A 17,518-nucleotide genomic window follows, 5' to 3' on the forward strand; every position below is an offset into this window, starting at 1 on the left:
GTGGTCAGAAAGTTTGTCAGTTGCAGCAACTCTCAACTCTCTTCTGGGTCCTCAACAGGTCTTAAGCCTGCTCCTTCATGAGTGCCTCAAAGCAAAATGTTATTGCACAGATGAAAAAACACTTGGCATTTTATTTGGTGGAGAGAGAACTTGAAAGTAAAGAAAATGAAAAAAAAAAAAAAAGCTCAGGAAAGAAGCAGGAAGCATTTTTCTCTGGTAGCTGTCAGCAAATCACTAAGGACTATGAGTCTGGATAAGAGAGTATAAATATCCATGAAGCTGATTTCCTCTCAGTTGTGATTTATCTACATGCTGCTCTCTGAATGACTTCCATAAAATCACATGGATAACTTTTCATAAACTAATGGATTACTCTTCTAATATTACATATTTAACACTGGGGGGACATGTTGAATTACAACGATACAGATATATTTATTTTACATTTACTCTCACAGTGTTTATAATGATTATCTGTTTTAATTTGGTTATCATTTTTGTTATATGCAAAAAGAGGCAACTCCATGAGCCCATGTACATTTTCATTGCTGCTTTACTTTGTAATGCTCTCTTTGGATCGTTTGCACTTTATCCCAAACTTCTCACTGATTTACTGTCTGAAAAACAAATCACTTCTTTTGGAGCTTGTTTATTTCAGGCATTTTGTATTTATACATATGCATCATCAGAGTTCACACTCTTATCAGCTATGGCTTATGACAGATATGTGTCTATCTGTAAACCTTTAGAATATGCCTCAATTGTAAAGATGCACATTGTCAGTAAACTCATATTTTTATCATGGTTTGTGCCAAGTTGTGAAGTTGGTATAGCCATTATGCTAACATCCCGTCTTCAGTTGTGTAAATATAAATTAAACAGAATATACTGTGATAATTATTCTATTGTAAAACTAAGCTGTAATGAAACATCTCTTAATAACTTATATGGACTTTTTATTTTCAGCATTGCTCTATTTCCTCCAGTAATTTTTATACTTTACACATATGTCAGGATTCTTGCTGTGTGTTTGAAGAATTCTAAAGATTTCAGAAGAAAAGCTTTACAGACATGTTTACCACATCTGCTGATTTTCATCAATTTTTCTGTCAACACAAGTTTTGAAATTATTAATTCTAGACTCGAATCAAATCAAATTCCCCACATTATTACCATGATCCTGTCAGTGGAATTTTTAATCATTCCCCCTTTATTCAATCCCATTATTTATGGATTAAAACTGCAAGAGATTTATACTAATATAAAAAAAATATTTAAATGTCAAACAAGAGCACAAGTTTCTTTTTAGATTCTTTTACTCTTATTTATGACTTAAAGTAATTTAAAGTGGCTTTATCTGTTACACTACATTTACATTTACATTTACAGCATTTAGCAGACGTCCGTGTCCAGAGTGGCCAACAAAAGTGCTTTGAGTCTCCAGCAATGAATAAATCTACACTGTGCACTAGATTACAAACTTAAAATAAATCAGCTGATTTTTATGAAGTAAACTTGAAAAGTGATAATTTAAGTGTTTCAGGAAGAGGAAGGTCTTCAACTCCTAACACCCATTTCTGCTGGCTCATTGTTAATTAAACATACGTGGTCATATTAACTTAATTGTTCAATTATGCTGTAGTGGAAATTTTATATTTATTTTCAGCTTTGCTTTATTCCTTCTAGTAATTTTTTATGATCGACTTGCATATCAGAAATCTTAAAGAAATGTAAGAATAAAAATGAAAACATTTGTGTTACAAATCCGCTCCATTTCATTCATCCCACTCACCATCAGAGGGTGCCCTCAACACGCAGACTGTCCGATTGGACTGCAGTTCCCATAAGCCCCTGCCGAGGAACCAATTACAGACTCTTCCCAGTTCCAAACAGGAGAAATTTAAAAGTAATACAAACACTTACTCAAGTTGTTTAAAGTTATTACCAAACTAACTAACTAACTAACTAACTAACTAACTAGCTGTATGTTTTGTTTGTGCCATGTACTAAGTCTCATGTTTCCATGTACTATTGCCTTCACATGTTTGACCCTAACCCTAACCCTAACACTGCTGCCCTTGTTTTCTCATTGTCTTCTGCCTGCTGTGACCATTGCTGGTTCCTGGATTTCCCTTTCGTCTATCGTTGTGTAACAAGTTATGAGTGCAATATAAATGTAATACATAATTTGCTTTTTTACTAAAATCCTTATTGTAGTCTTAAATTATTTCTGTTTCAGCTTTGAGTAATGTGTTCATTTTGCTGTTCGCTGTTAAGAGACTTTTATTTTTAAATTCGCTCTTGATACTGACGGCATTTTCACGTGTTCTGTATGCAGTTCTGTGTGTAGCTCTGTGTTGTGTGTGTGTGTGTGTGTGTGTGTGTGTGTGTGTGTGTGTGTGTGTGTGTAGCTCTGTGTTGTGTGTGTAGCTCTGTGTTCTGTATGTATCTGCAGATACATACACAACACAGATACATACACAACACAGATACATACACAACACAGAGCTACACACACAACACAGAGCTACACACAGAACACAGAACTACATACACAAAACAGATACATACACAATACAGAGCTACACACAGAACACAGATACATACACAACACAGGGCTACACACAGAACATACACTTAAAGCACTTCTAGCAGACTGCCATTAGCTTTAGCAAGGTTCTCCAGACTGGGCTTCACCTGTAACAAGGCCAGTTGTGACATCTTGCCTAATCCCAGTCAAGTATTCTTGCTTAATTATCTGCTATTTTTGCATCATTGCTATGCTGATGATATATTATATATGTTTGAGGAAACTTGTAGGCGAGGGATCGAGATGCAGGTTGATGATTTTGATGAGGAAATAAATGAAATGAAGTCGTTCTCTTGAATAGGAGTAAAACTTTGTAATTGATGGTCTGTTACAATGACACTGCTGTCTACAGGGTTATTTATAAAATAGTTTGGATTTATTTTAATCGTCTGTATTTTTTGCCTGATGCAGCACTAAAAGATTTTCTAGAACTCAGGAGATTCTCCTTCCATGCTATTTCAAATACTGTCAATTTGGTTTGACTCCATTTACGTTCTAATTTTTGAGTGGTCTGTTTTAAGGTGCGTGTATGATCATTATACCACTGTGCTGATTTTTTCTCCCTGATCATTTTGGTCTTAAGTGGGGCTCCATCATCTAGAGCAGACATGGGCAAACTATGGCCCGTTGGTCTTATTAATCCGGCCCGCCGAACGTGACCATTTTATAAACCCTTTTGCAAAAATGAGCTTATGAAAGAAAAGAAAAGTGGATAGTGTGAGTGTCTAATATGGAGTGGATAACAAAATATTTTTTAACTGAAGTCCGATCAAAGGCTGTATGCCTAATATGCTAAATCTTGGTTTTCAAAGAGTACAATATCAGCCGTCACTTTGCTATGAAGCATGCCAACTACGCTAGCAAGCAGTCAACGCAGGAACGGGCGGCTATGGCTCAGAGGTTGGCAGCTAATTTACAGACTCACCAGCAAACTGCAATTCAAGAGTCAAGTACCAAGGCAAGTTTTTTTGCTGGCATTAAAATTAGCAAAAGCTAGCAAGCCTTTCTCCGAAGGCGAGTTTTTAAAAGAATGTACAGACGGCAGGTGTCTTGCGTCCGGAGAGCCAAGGCAAGTTTGAAAAATCAGTTTGTCACGCAGAATTGTGACTCGCCGTATGGAACTGATTGACGAAGATGTAGCCAGCCAAATAAACAAAAAAGCTGAGTCCTTCAATTTATATTCACCAGCACTGGATGAAAGCAACGACTTAAAAGACACTGCTCAGATCCTAATTTTCATCCGAGGGATTAATGATAGTTTTGAGATAACAGAAGAGTTTTTGATCATGGAGTCCCTGAAGGGAAAAACTCGGGGAGGAGATTTATAAAACACGGTGTCTGTTGCCATTAAAAGACATAAGCTACCTTGGAGTAAACTTGCCAATTTTACGACGGATGGATCACCAAATTTAACTGGAAAAAATGTTGGGCTGCTGAAAAGAAAACAGGATAAAGTGAAAGAGGAAAACCCTGAGCAGTATGTTATGTTCCTTTACTGCATCATCCATCAGGGATCGCTTTGCAAGTCTTTATTGCAGCTTAATCATGTCGTAAATCCAGTCGTAAAACTTGTCAACTTTATACGTGCGCGGGGACTTCAGCAACGACAATTCATCAAGTTCCTGGAGGAAACTGATGCGGCTCATCAGAAGTTGCTGTACCACTCTCGTGTCCGCTGGATGAGTTTGGGCAAAGTGCTTCAACGAGTGTGGGACCTGAAAGAGGAGATTGGAGTCGGTGGGGAAATCTGACGAATTTCCTGATCTAAGCAACAAGAACTGGTTTTGTGATTTTGCGTTTGCTGTGGACATATTTTCACACTTGAATGAGAAACTACAGGGGAAAGATCAGTTTGTGCACAAACATGTTACAGCCCTCAAATCTAAGCTAACTTTATTCTCCAGACAAATTGCAAACACATCTTTCACTCATTTCGCCACACTTGGCACGCAGAAAGAGCAAAACGCAAATAAATACAGCAAATTACTGGATGACCTGCACAAAGAATTCAGCCATCGCTCTGACTTTGAAAACATTGAAAAGTCACTTCAGCTGGTGTCCTGTCCCGTCACAAGACCCTGAAACCTCACCACAAGAAGTGCAATTGGAACTGATCGATCTTCAGTCTGACTCCGTCTTAAAGGAGAAGTTTAGCTCTCATAAACTGAATGACGTTTAAGCTTTACTTAACGAAGCCATGTTTCCAAACTTTTGGAAAACGGCACAAAAGATGCTGACTTTGTTTGGTTTGACCTACGTATGTGAGCAGACATTCAGCGTCATGAACATCAACAAAGCCCCTCACAGATCCAGGTTAACTGACCAATGCCTCGGATCTATCCTGAGAATTGCCACAACAAAACTTACTCCAGACTTTGATGAACTGGCAAAATAAAGAGCACGCAGGACCAGAGCCAGGAAGATTGTGAAGGACCTCAGCCATCCCAACAATTGACTCTTTTCTCTGTTACGTTCAAAGAAGCGATTCAGCTCCTTGAAAGCAAACAGAGAGAATAAAGAGGAGCTTCTTCACACAGGCCATTCAGAGTTGAAACTAAGAAAAACCCAGGAACTACTACCTGGACTTCTTTTTTTGCAATACTTATATGACATCTTAACTCTGGACTTGCACAGCACAGCGTCACTTTATGCCACACCATACTGCACATGGACAACAAATCACACTTCTTCTTCTTTTGGCTTCCCCCATTAGGGGTCACCACAGTGGATCAAGGACAAATCACACTAAATTACTTTATTCAGTATTCTGTCAATATCTGATGTACTCGTCCATCCCTTTCTGGAATTCAAAAAACAAAATATTTTCTATTTCTATTTTTTATGTTTTAATGTTGGACAGTCGTAAAAAGCATTTCACTGCATGTCGTACTCCGTATGAATGTGTATGTGACAAATAAATTTTAATTTGAGATATGTTTTGGGATTACTAAATGACTAAAATCTCATAGTACAAAAAACCCATCTTAAGGATGTGAGTTTTCATATTTACTGACCATACCAAAGTTATTTTAATGGCTTTTCCTTATTAGGAGAAAAGTTACAAGTAATCCAAGTTATACAAGTAATATATCCAATGATGCACCAAAGCAGTTAAAGCCCACACAAAGTCTGACCTAAAAAGTCTAATGAACAGCAGAGTTTAATGCATTATACTTTATAATGGCAGTAACGCAAAATAGCAATACACACATTTTACCGAATATTTGTTTATAACCAATAAAATGCTGCTTTATATTACACCCCTTTAGTGACATTAAATTTATGATCAGTTTCACCTCTGCTATTAAACTGACAGAAAACTTTACCTACTCTGAACTCTATATTGATTAGTATGTCTGCATACTGGTGATAAATGGAGGTCAGTGGTCCAATGCAAAGCCCACCTTCTGTAGCAAGTAAGGGGAATCCCACCCCTGGTTCCAGTACCCACTTGACATGTTTATCTTGATGAGTTTTAAATCCAGATCATCTGTTATTTTTGTAAGCCATGTGTTAGTGCTTTAAGCTATGTTCACTGTGTTTTGTAGTTGTATTTCCTTTTTAAACCCTAATCTGTTTTTGGAGTTTTTAAATATGAATTTATTAATCTATATCTTCTCCTGCTAGCCAGTGGAACTACACTATGAATTTGTCCTAATAAACAACATGCTGAGTATAAGCATTTAGATCCTGCCTCATCATACAGTATATTAGATCAGATAATTGAGTACTTAGTATGTTATATTTTTATTATTATTATTATTAAACTCTATTGAAATATAATATATGTATAAACACTATTGAAAGGAAGATTGGAGATTGGGAAGAAGGTGGGTCTTATCTTTTAGCAAATCAGCTAATAAAAAATGTGTATGGATGAGAAAAACACCTCTGAGATTGATTTGGAGTATAAATGTCTGTGACAGAGATTTCTTCACACCAGCAGAGGTTTATCTTTACACTGTGCTCTCTGAAGGACTACCAGAAAATAACATAGACTAATTGTCAAAATAAATGGATTATTCAGTCAATGTAACATATTTAACCCTAGAGGGACATGTGGATTTAGAGCATTACAGATATCTTTATTTTATGTTTACTTTCATATTTTATATAATGATTATCTGTTTTAATACTGTTATTATTTCAGTTATATTAAAAAAGAAATGTCTCCATGAGCCCATGTACATTTTAATTGCTGCTTTACTTTGTAATGCTCTCTTTGGATCATTTGCACTTTATCCAAAACTTCTCACTGATTTACTGTCTGAAAAACAAATCACTTCTTTTGGAGCTTGTTTATTTCAGGCATTTTGTATTTACACATATGGATCATCAGAGTTTACACTCTTATCAGCTATGGCTTATGACAGATATGTGTCCATCTGTAAACCTTTACATTATGCAACTCTTATAAAAATGTCCACTGTCAGAAAGCTAATTTTTGTCATGGTTTGTGCCTTGCTGTGAAAATGCTGTTGGTGTTCTTCTAACATCCCGTCTGCAGCTGTGTAAATCAAAATTAAACAGAATATACTGTGATAATTATTCTATTGTGAAATTAAGCTGTGGTGAAATATCTCTGAATAACTCATTTATTTTCAGCATCGCTGTATTTCCTCCAGTGATTTTTATCATCTTCTCATACATTCGAATTCTTGCTGTGTGTTTAAAGAATTCAAAAGATTTTAGAAGAAAAGCTTTACAGACCTGTTTACCACATCTTTTAATTTTCATAAATTTCTCCATCAATGCATGTTTTGAAGTAATAAATAACAGAATAGAATCAAAACAAATTCCACATGCAATTACCATTATCCTGTCGGTAATCCCGTTAGTTGTTCCTCCTCTCATAAATCCAATAATATATGGATTAAAAATGCATGAGATTTTTAACAGTATCAGGAGACTGATTATTTGGGGGGTTTTTTTGCATGTTGAAAATAGATCAATATTCATTCATTTCCATTTTGAACATTATATTATAATGTTACTACATCAATTTAGTTAAATATTGTATTTGGAATTGGTATATTATATTCTATATGAAGCACAAATCTGTACACAAAATGTCTAATATATTCAATATATATTTTCCATTAAATAATGAGAATATAATTTATTATGCAATTCAATTCAATGAATTTGTATTTGTATAGCGCTTTTAACAATGAACATTGTTATGCAATATGTCTTATGACTGTCTATGCAGGCCACTTATGTCCATCTGATTACAACAAAGATCAAAATTTACCTCATGTTAATAGTATTCTGTCATGGGCCGTATAATGGTCAGGTTTAAGTAATTCTGTAAATATTAAAGACTGTGTGTAATGTATATCAATCTTTGTACATGTCAGATATAGAAGACAATGCAATTTTATGTTTTTTTATTTGACTCACTGCTATATGTAAAATGTTTGCTGTTCATAGCTTGGGGTCTGTAGTAGGAAATCTGTGGCTCGTATTCCATAAATGCTGCTAGTTGCAATTCCAAAACATGACAAATTGAGTAGCAAGGGAGTTTAAACTGGGAATTACCCCCAATATTTTTCCCTTAGGTGGTAAGTTCAGCTTAAGGTAAACTTTTAACCAACTGAGAGCAATTAATAGTTAATTATCATCTGTTGTAGGCCTCTGCTTTTTTCTTTTATACAATACCTCTGGGTATGATTTATGTTTAAGCATCGATTCTACTGCTATACTTATGTCACACAATTGTTTGTTTCAAGCAAAGTCAGATGGCAAACACCAGCTTAATATAGTTAAGGAATCTGTAACGAACAATCAATACAAAACGCAAAAATTAAAAAAAAAAAGTATAGACCGTCTACAACATAAAAAATATAAAGAAAAACTGAATAGAGAATATCCTCTAGTTGAGCTCTAGTTGAACTTTATTGTCATTCTGGAATATGTGGAGAATTGTTGTGCTCACAGGACCATATTTCTGCATATGTAAAAAAAAAAATTGTTTTGTGTGATGTAGCTTACAACAGGTTATGGTTACTGAACTGCTGGATGTCCATGTGGTGCTCGAAAAACCTTCTGGGCTTTCTAAATAATTAGAGCAATTTTCAGGGCAAGGAGTGACACTCTTATTTTTTGCAGCATAGCTCATAGTCTCAGAACAGGACTAGTTAACAAGTGATTGTCCAGAGCCAAGGCCAGGGAGCAGACAATCAGGCTAAACCATCCATATGCTAGCTGCACGCTTTGGCACGGGAAGTGCTAAAAACTGGCATGGTTGCCTTAATGAACGGACCTGGTGGTGATCTTGCAGAGTTCAAGTCCATGGCCACCAGAGCATGGTGTGTTCACTGAACACTGATTGGGAGGCTATTCCATAACCGTGGGGCTTTATAAGAGAAAGATCTGCCCCCTAGTGTAGTCTTCATTATTTTAGGTACCAACAAATAGCCTGCACCCTTTAAACTAAGTAGGCATGGAGGATTATACTGGTACAGAAGTTCACCCAGATACTGCGGCGTGAGAGGGTTAGTAGTTTTTCTGCATCCTGTAACGGCATCATATTTCTAATTTTAGCAATATTTCTAAGGTGAAAGAAGGAGATCCAGGGCCCGGTTTTTCAAAAGTAATCCACTAGGATTTTGGATAACGGATTGAATAAAATCTTGAAAATGGGTTTTTCAAAAGAAAAAACGGATTACATAATCGGATTAGATCATGTAATCCAATCTTGGTTTTGATCCGGATCAAACCTTTAGTTTGGGTTTTTCAGAACTTTTTTGTAGGATTTGGATCACTTTGATCCAAAAAATCTGGATTAAACTGATCCCATCAGAAGGGTGGATTCAGCGTGGATTCCATGCCCAAAATGTAATGAAAACTTTAAAAATGTATCAAATAATACTATATTTGGATCATGCAGTATCTTACAAGATATCCTATTTATTCATAAGGTTTTAATTTTATTTGTTCATCCATCAGGCTACAGTGATTAGGTAGGCTTTAACATATTCAGCCTTTCAGTATAGGCCTACAGCAAAGTAGAAAGAGTTTGGCCTCATACAATAATCCCCCAAACAGCTATCAAAATTGAAAAAAAACAATAAATGGTATTCTGTCACTAACTGATATATATATATTCATCACAATTCGAAAATATTTTTGTTTTTAGAATATTTATTAGTGATGCATGCAATGATTGCAGAATAACCCCAAAAATGCAAAGAATGGCAATCACTGATTTTTGAAATCCAAAAATCCAAAACAATTCCAAATCAGAAATAGTGTCTAACTATTGCGTCCCTTGTTGCACGTCCTGCTTGCTCGTTCTGGCAGAATGCAGGAGGTTGGTTAGGGTCTCCAAGGGGCTCAGGTGCATCATTGTCAGCACAGAGAGGGACATTGCGCTTAGTAGCGATGTTGTGCAGGACAATACAGGCAAGGGTTATGTTGCATGCTTTCTGTGGTTCCGCTCTCAGGTAGTTAAGGCATGCAAAGCGCCTCTTAAGAACTCCATTTAAACGCTCAATTGCACATCTTGCTCTGCAATGAGCAGTGTTGAAGCGTGCCTGCGCCGGTGTATTTGCTGTTAGAAAAGGAGTCATCAGCCATGTTAGGAGTGGGTAGGCACTGTCTCCTAATATTATGCCATCCGGTCAGTTTGTTTGGAGGTCTCTATATAGAGCGCTCTCACTCAGGATGCGTGCATCATGGACAGACCCAGGCCACTTGACAACGCAGTTGGTGATGATGAGGTCAGCATCACACACAAGTTGGACATTGATGCTGTGCCTCCTCTTTCTGTTTATAAACTCCCAATGATTCTCACGAGGTGCTTGTATATGCACGTGTGCAGTCGATTGCTCCAATAGTATTGGGCATATTCCCCAAAAGAAAAAAGCTGCGCTTGGCCTGGGCAATCTGGTGGTCCTTTGGAAAAGAAACAAATTTATTGACCAGGCTGGCCAGTGCGATTGACACATCTCTCACCACATCACACACAGCTGATTTCACCACTCCCATATAGTCACCAACAACCTGATAGAAAGTCCCACATGCATAAAATCGGAGAGCAATGAGGATCTGGTCTTCCACAGACAGACCGTGACTCCTTTGGGTTCTGTGTTGAAGTTTTGGCCTGAGAAGGTTCAAAAGGTACTCTATATCAGCCTCCCCAAAGCGAAACCGGACATACAGCTCCTCAGTGGTGTATTGCTCCAGTGGCTTGGTACGTTCAACATACACCCTTTGACGGTATCCTCTCCTGGCAAAGTGGTGGTGGCGGTGGACAACACCTGTCTCTTTGTGAATCCTCTGAGAAAGGCTGATTTATATGGCTGTGTAGTTGTTTTTTTTTTAGACACACCTATTACAACTGATTAGTTTTGGCTTGTGTTCAATTGAGGCAATTGGACCCAAGGCCTATAATTGATGAACAATGTTCACTATAGTAAAGCAACGGAACCATGGACTCAAGAAGCTGTAACTTCACTGCTGCTGAAACCAATGCACTACTAGAGGGTGTTCGGTGCCATTATGGAACAATAGTGGGAAGTTTTAATTCTGCTAAGGATACCAACAAAAAGAAAAATGATGTTTGGATTTTAATCACAGAAAATGTGAATGCCATAGGGTCTGGCCAGAGGAGGACCACAGACCAAATCAAATTGCGGTGGAGGAATCTTAAGGCCAGGGCAACAAAGGACCATGCTGAAGCCAAAAACCCACAAACAGGCAACAAGCCATTTAAGAGGGGAGATGTGGTCCTCGACATCATTGGAGGTGAGAAGTCGCAAGCTCTCCATGGTATTCAAGGTGTTGTAGTGGATGGCGAGCATTGGATTGAGGAGGAGGAGGAGAATCTGCCAGTTCCTCCTGAGGCTGATCCAGAGAGCGTATTTATATTGAATCTCAGCTCTGTTCCTGAGGAAGAAGCTGGATCCTCATTGGTTGAGCCAGTGGTAGTTGCCACAGGATCTCAGAGCAAAGGCTTGAAGCGCCCTTCATTAAACAAAGATGATGATTACAAGGCACTTCTGCAAAAAGAGACTGAAAGGGCAGAAGCACAGCTTCATCTGGCAGAGGAACAACTGACTCTGACCAAACTGCAGCAAACCAAGGCCAGACTTGAGATCCGCCTCCTAAAGGCTACGCTCAGACAAGCTGGTCTCTCCACATCAGATGAGGAAGTCTGAAATTATTGTGGAGTATTTGACATTAAGTCTTTTTTTTTATTTTTATTCAATACATCTATATTTGAAACTTGTTATAAATATCCTCAATGTACCGTGTTTGTGTTGTAGGTCTCAGATGAGCGGACTGCTGGAAGAGGATGGGGTGGGGTTTTTCCTGTGTTTAGTTTCTTTTAAATGTGTGTGTTTTCATTTCAAATAATAATAAACTTCTATTGACCCCACACTGGCTATTCTACTTGTTGCTCTTTACATATCTATAGTTCTACATTGTGATTTCCTATCCTGTTTGAACACTGGTTATCCAGATTTGGTGATACTGAAAAATTCCTATCCGGATCAGATTGATCCAATCCGATGTTGCTTTGAAAAACTGGCTCAAGAAGTAAGATGGATTACGTGATCACGGATCGCAAAAAAAGGATTACTAAATCCGGATCAATTTAATCCGGATTAAACCTTTTGAAAAACCGGGCCCTGGTGATATTATTCACGTGAGCCTCAAAGGAAAAATTCGGGTCAATAATCACACCAAGGTCTTTGACTGCTGTACACACTGAGACAGAAACACCATCCAGAGATGCTATGGAATCGGAAAGTTTACTTCTAGCTGCATGTGGTCCTAGTAAAAGTACTTCTGTCTTATCCGAGTTAAGCAGAAGGAAGTTATCAAGCATCCACTGTCTAATGTCCTTTACACACTCCTTAACATTGTTAAGCTGATCTCTCTCATCTGGCTTTGCTGAAATATACAGCTGTGTATCATCAGCATAGCAATGGAAGCGAATACCATGTTTATGCATAATTTTTCCCAGAGGCAGCAGATATGAAGAGAATAGCAGTGGGCCTAAGACAGATCCTTGCAGAACACCAAACTTTACTTCAGAGATTGTGGAGAACTCATCAACAAACTGATAGCAATCAGTCAGATAAGACCTGAGCCAGGAGAGAGCTGTTCCCTTTATTCCATCAACGTAGAACAGTCAAAAACCTTGGTGTGATTATTGACTCGAGTTTTCCTTTGAGGCTCATGTAAATGGTTCCACATCAACAGTCTAAAGATCCATGAAGTTACTAAGCAACTCAAGAACTTTGATTCATCAGTGAACACCTTATAACCTCAACACTGATGGAACTGTAATGATGGACATTCAGTGTTGAAGATGAGGATGAGTTTTTCTTCACCACAGTCACCAATGGATCTGTAATGGTGAATGATCCTACATTGCTCCTTTTGTTTGCTCACCACTACTGAGGTTAATTACTAATATTTATTTAGAAAACAGAGAGGAAAGAAAACAAACAATTATCTTGACTTCAGGAGTCTTGTGTGCTAAGGTCAATAAATAGTATGCGCAAGCACCGACCTCCAGTGTTGGGGGTAAGACGTTACAAGTAACGTGCGTTACGTAATAATATTACTTTTCTGGAGTAACGAGTAAAGTAGCGCTTTACTTTATAAATTTACACATTTTTTAAAAAAAAGTAATGCGAGTTACTTTTCAGTTAAATTATTTTGCATAAAAAAAAATACTGAATTAAAATGAAAAACAATGAGGGTAAGTGGTGGCTCCAGCGGTTAAGGCGCTGGGTTGCCGATCGGAAGGCCTGGGGTTCAAGCCCCGGTATCGCCAAGCTGCCACTCTTGGGCGACCCGAATTACGGATAAGCGGGAGAAAATGAATGAATGAATTAAAATGAACATAGTCACGTAGAAACAGACAGATGTGTCTGTGCGGGGGGTGGCATATAAGGCATATATGGAAATGGAGACAGAGCTAGAGAAAACTTTTGCCGACCTTCAGTTAGTTCAGAATGCAGCAGCAAGAGTCCTCACTAGATCTAGAAAATATGAGCACATCACCCCTGTTTTAATCATCTACACTGCTCCCAATTACATCTCACACTGATTATAAAATACTGACTGTATTATTTATACTAATGACGTATAAAGCATTTAACGGTAACCCAACCATTAGGGTTGCACAAGCCAGGTCACTCAGTGTGGGTCTCAAGCCCGGATAAATAGAGAGGGTTGTGTTAGGAAGGGCATCCAGCGTAAAACGTGAAAAAATCGAATATGTGGATCACGAATCAGAATTTCATACTGAATCAGACGAGGCCCGGGTTACCAACAACCACCAGAGGTACTGTTCGCCGACAGGGAAGCGGTGGAAATTGGGCTACTGTTGGCCAAAGAAGGAGAAGGAGAGGAGGAAGACGTTTACAGCGACAGCAGGGAAAGGAGAAGTAGAGGAGAGTGGAGGTTTGGGTTGGTACTTTAAATGTTGGTACTATGACTGGTAAAGGGAGAGAGGGAGCTGATATGATGGAGAGGAGAAAGGTAGAGATGTTGTGTGTTCAGGAGACCAAGTGGAAACGGAGTAAGAGCAGGAACATTAGAGGTGTTTAAACTGTACTATCATGGTGTGGATGGGAAGAGAAACGGTGTAGGGGGGATTCTGAAGAAATGAGTACAGTAAGAGTGTAGTGGAGGTGAAGAGAGTTTTTGATAGAGTGATGAACGTGAAGCTGGAATTTGAAGGGGTGATGATAAATGTCATCAGTGCCTATGCTCCACAAATAGGTTGTGAGATGGAGGAGAAGGAAAAATTCTGGAGTGAATTAGATGAAGTGGTAGAAGGAAAACCTAGGAATGAACGATTGTTGATTGGGGCAGACTTTAATGGGCATGTAGGTAAAGGGAACAGAGGTGATGAGGAGGTGATGGTAGGTATGGCTTTAAAGAGAGGAATGTGGAAGGGCAGATGGTGGTAGATTTTGCTAAAAGGATGGAAATGTCAGTGGTGAACACTTATTTTAAGAAGAAGGAGGATCATAGAGTGACGTATAAGAGTGGAGGAAGGTGCACACAGGTGGACTATGTTCTCTGCAGGAGATGCAACCTGAAGGAGATTGGAGACTGTAAGGTGTTGGCAGGGGACAGTGTAGCTAGACAGCATCGGATGGTGGTCTGTAGGATGGTTTTGGAGGCGAAGAAGAAGAGAAGGAGAGTGAGGACTGAAAGAAGAATAAGATGGTGGAAACTGAAGGAGGAAGAGTGTAGTGTGAGGTTCAGGGAAGAGGCCAGACAGGGGCTCATGGTGGTGAAGAGGTGCTGGTGGAGGAGATCAGGTACCTGGGGTCAACAGTGCAAAGTAATGGAAAGTGTATTAGAGAAGTGAAGAAAAGAGTGCAGGCAGGGTGGAGTGGGTGGAGAAGAGTGATAGCAGGAATGATTTGTGTCAGAAGAGTATCTGTGAGAGTGAAAGGGAAAGTTTATAGGACTGTGGTGAGACCTGAGATGTTGTATGGTTTAGAGACAGTGGTATTGAGTAAAAGACAGGCGGTGGAGCTGGAGGTAGCAGAGCTGAAGATGTTAAGGTTTTCGTCGTGAGTGACAACGATGGACAGAATTACAAATGAGTTTATAAGAGAGACAGCGCATGTAGGACGTTATGGAGACAAGGTGAGGGAGGTGAGATTGAGATCGTTTGGACATGTGCAGAGGAGGGACATGGGGTATATCAGTAGGAGAATGCTGAGGGTGGAGCCACCTGGAAGAAGGAAAAGAGGAAGACCAAGGAGGAGGTATATGGATGTGGTGAGGGAAGACATGCAGGTAGTTGGTGTGAAAGAGCCAGATGTAGAGGATGTAGAGATGTAAAGGTGCAGGCTATTTGTTGGTTCCTCAAATAATAAAGACTACAGCAGGGGGCAGATGTTTCTCTTATAAACCCTACAGTTATGGAACAACCTTCCAATCGGTGTTCGGGATTCAGACACAGTCTCAGTGTTCAAGTCGAGTCTTTAGTCAGTAGGTGTTTGTGAGGTAAAGTAGAAGATCTGGAGGGACCATCGAGTGTTTGGTGAACTGGGATATTTGGATGCTGTCGTCTCCTCACTCTCACACGTTCAATTAGGTTTGTTGACAGTGGTATAGTGGGTTGTCTCTTATCCCAGAGATCCTCATGTCTGTGTTACCTTCTGCTTCTCCCTTTTAGTTCTGCTGCCATAGCGAGTCTTGCCAGAGTCCAAACTGCACAGTGTCCTTAACTTTCATACAACAATACGGAGACTTAATAATCCATATCCTACTCTTCCTGTCACCTCTCTCTCTCTCACTCTCTCTCTCGGTCGAGTTAAACATGCTTCTGAGGTTTCAGTGACCACTGTTCCTGCTCCTCTTCCCTCCACGGATCTTCCCACTTCATCCTGGCCTGCCTCTGGATAGTGTCCTCTTCGATTTAAGGCGACTCTGTGCAGCTGGGGACGGTTTCTTTCAATGCCCTAGGGTTCCATGAAATTCCGAAGTAAGAATGGGAGCTTTGAGGATGGATTTGGACTGTAGTTAATATCATCAGTCTGCTACACTGACTCAGGATCAGGCTTCTGATCTCAATCACTGCACCTCAACATCGTTTATCTGTAATAAATGGACATTCGGTGCAACCCAGATGCGGATGAGGTTCCCTTTTGAGTCTGGTTCCTCTCAAGGTTCCTTCCTTCTGCATCTCAGGGAGTTTTTCCTTCAGCACAGTCACCACTGGCTTGTTCATCAGGGACAAGTCACTGCTTTGAATGTACTGCTTTGAATGCACTGACTGGGACATGTTCAGGGAAGCTGCAACCAATGGCGATTTTATCAACTTGGAGGAGTACACGTCAACAGTGACTAGCTACATCGGCAAGTGCAGTGATGACGTGACCATCTCCAAGACCATCACTACATGCTCCAGCCAGAAGCCGTGGATGACTGCCAAGGTGCGTGCGCTGCTAGTAACAAAAGACTCCGCCTTCAGAGCAGGGGACAAGGCAGCCTTAAAAACAGCAAGGGCCAAACTGTCCCATGCCATCAGAGAGACGAAGCGCTCACACACCAAGAGAATCCACGGCCACTTCCAGGACAGCGGAGACACCTGGCGCATGTGGCAGGGCATCCAGGCGATCACGAACTACAAGACAACATCACCTGCTTGTGACCGTGACGCCTCCCTCCCAGATGAGCTGAACGACTTCTATGCCCGGTTCGAGGTGCAGAACAACATGGTGGCGAGGAAGACCATCCCGCCTCCCAGTGACCAGGTGCTCTGTCTAACCACAGCTGAAGTGAGAAAAACTCTATGCAGAGTTAACCCACGAAAGTCTGCTGGACCAGACAACATTCCTGGCAGAGTGCTCAGGGAATGTGCACAACAGCTAGCGGATGTCTTCACCGATATCTCCAACATCTCCCTGAGAAGGGCCACTGTTGCTACGTGCCTCAAGACGACGACCATCATTCCCGTGCCGAAGAAATCTACTGTCTCCTGCCTCAATGACTACCGTCCCGTTGCACTCACACCCATCATGATGAAGTGCTTCGAGAGGCTCATCATGAGGCACATCAAGACCCAGCTTCGTCAAGAGCACCAAATTCCGTGGTGTTTAATTCAATTCAATTCAATTCATGTTTATTTGTATTGCGCTTTTAACAATGAACATTGTCTCAAAGCAGCTTTACACAGATAATGTGGTGAATAAAAGTGAATATGTTCTTTATAAGTAAGTTTGTCCCTGATGAGCAAGCTGGTGGCAACTGTGGCAAGGAAAAACTCACCGAGATGGCGATAGGAAGAAACCTTGAGAGGAACCAGACTCAAGAGGGAACCTATCCTCATCTGGGTTTCACTGAATGTCCATTTGTAGCAGATATATGGTGTTGCGGGGTACAGTGATGATGATCAGAAGCGAACTGTATTCCTGAGTCAGTGTAAGAGACATTACA

General features: G+C 39.8%; 2 protein-coding genes and 2 pseudogenes across 4 annotated transcripts in view; 3 read left to right on the forward strand and 1 right to left on the reverse strand.

Annotated features, from left to right (window-relative positions):
• LOC310716793 (uncharacterized protein) overlaps positions 1 to 17,518 on the forward strand; it is a 116,634-nt gene that overhangs the window by 23,113 nt on the left and 76,003 nt on the right. The window lies entirely within an intron of this gene.
• LOC310716634 (olfactory receptor 52D1-like) lies at positions 365 to 1,309 on the forward strand (the record flags this gene model as incomplete). Its single annotated transcript, XM_083523916.1, has 1 exon — positions 365 to 1,309. The coding sequence occupies one exon, from the start codon at positions 365 to 367 to the stop codon at positions 1,307 to 1,309; it is 945 nt and encodes a 314-aa protein (XP_083380042.1).
• On the forward strand, positions 6,683 to 7,956 carry LOC310716594 (olfactory receptor 6N2-like; annotated as a pseudogene). Its single transcript has 2 exons — positions 6,683 to 7,415; positions 7,951 to 7,956. The product of its transcript is annotated as an olfactory receptor 6N2-like (transcript).
• LOC310716595 (putative nuclease HARBI1) lies at positions 9,835 to 11,027 on the reverse strand (annotated as a pseudogene). The gene is made up of 2 exons: positions 11,006 to 11,027; positions 9,835 to 10,854 (listed from the first exon to the last, which is right to left on the reverse strand). The product of its transcript is annotated as a putative nuclease HARBI1 (transcript).

The sequence above is a fragment of the Silurus aristotelis genome (genome assembly GCF_946808225.1).
Source record: "Silurus aristotelis genome assembly, chromosome: 21".
Classification (NCBI taxonomy): Eukaryota; Metazoa; Chordata; class Actinopteri; order Siluriformes; family Siluridae; genus Silurus; species Silurus aristotelis.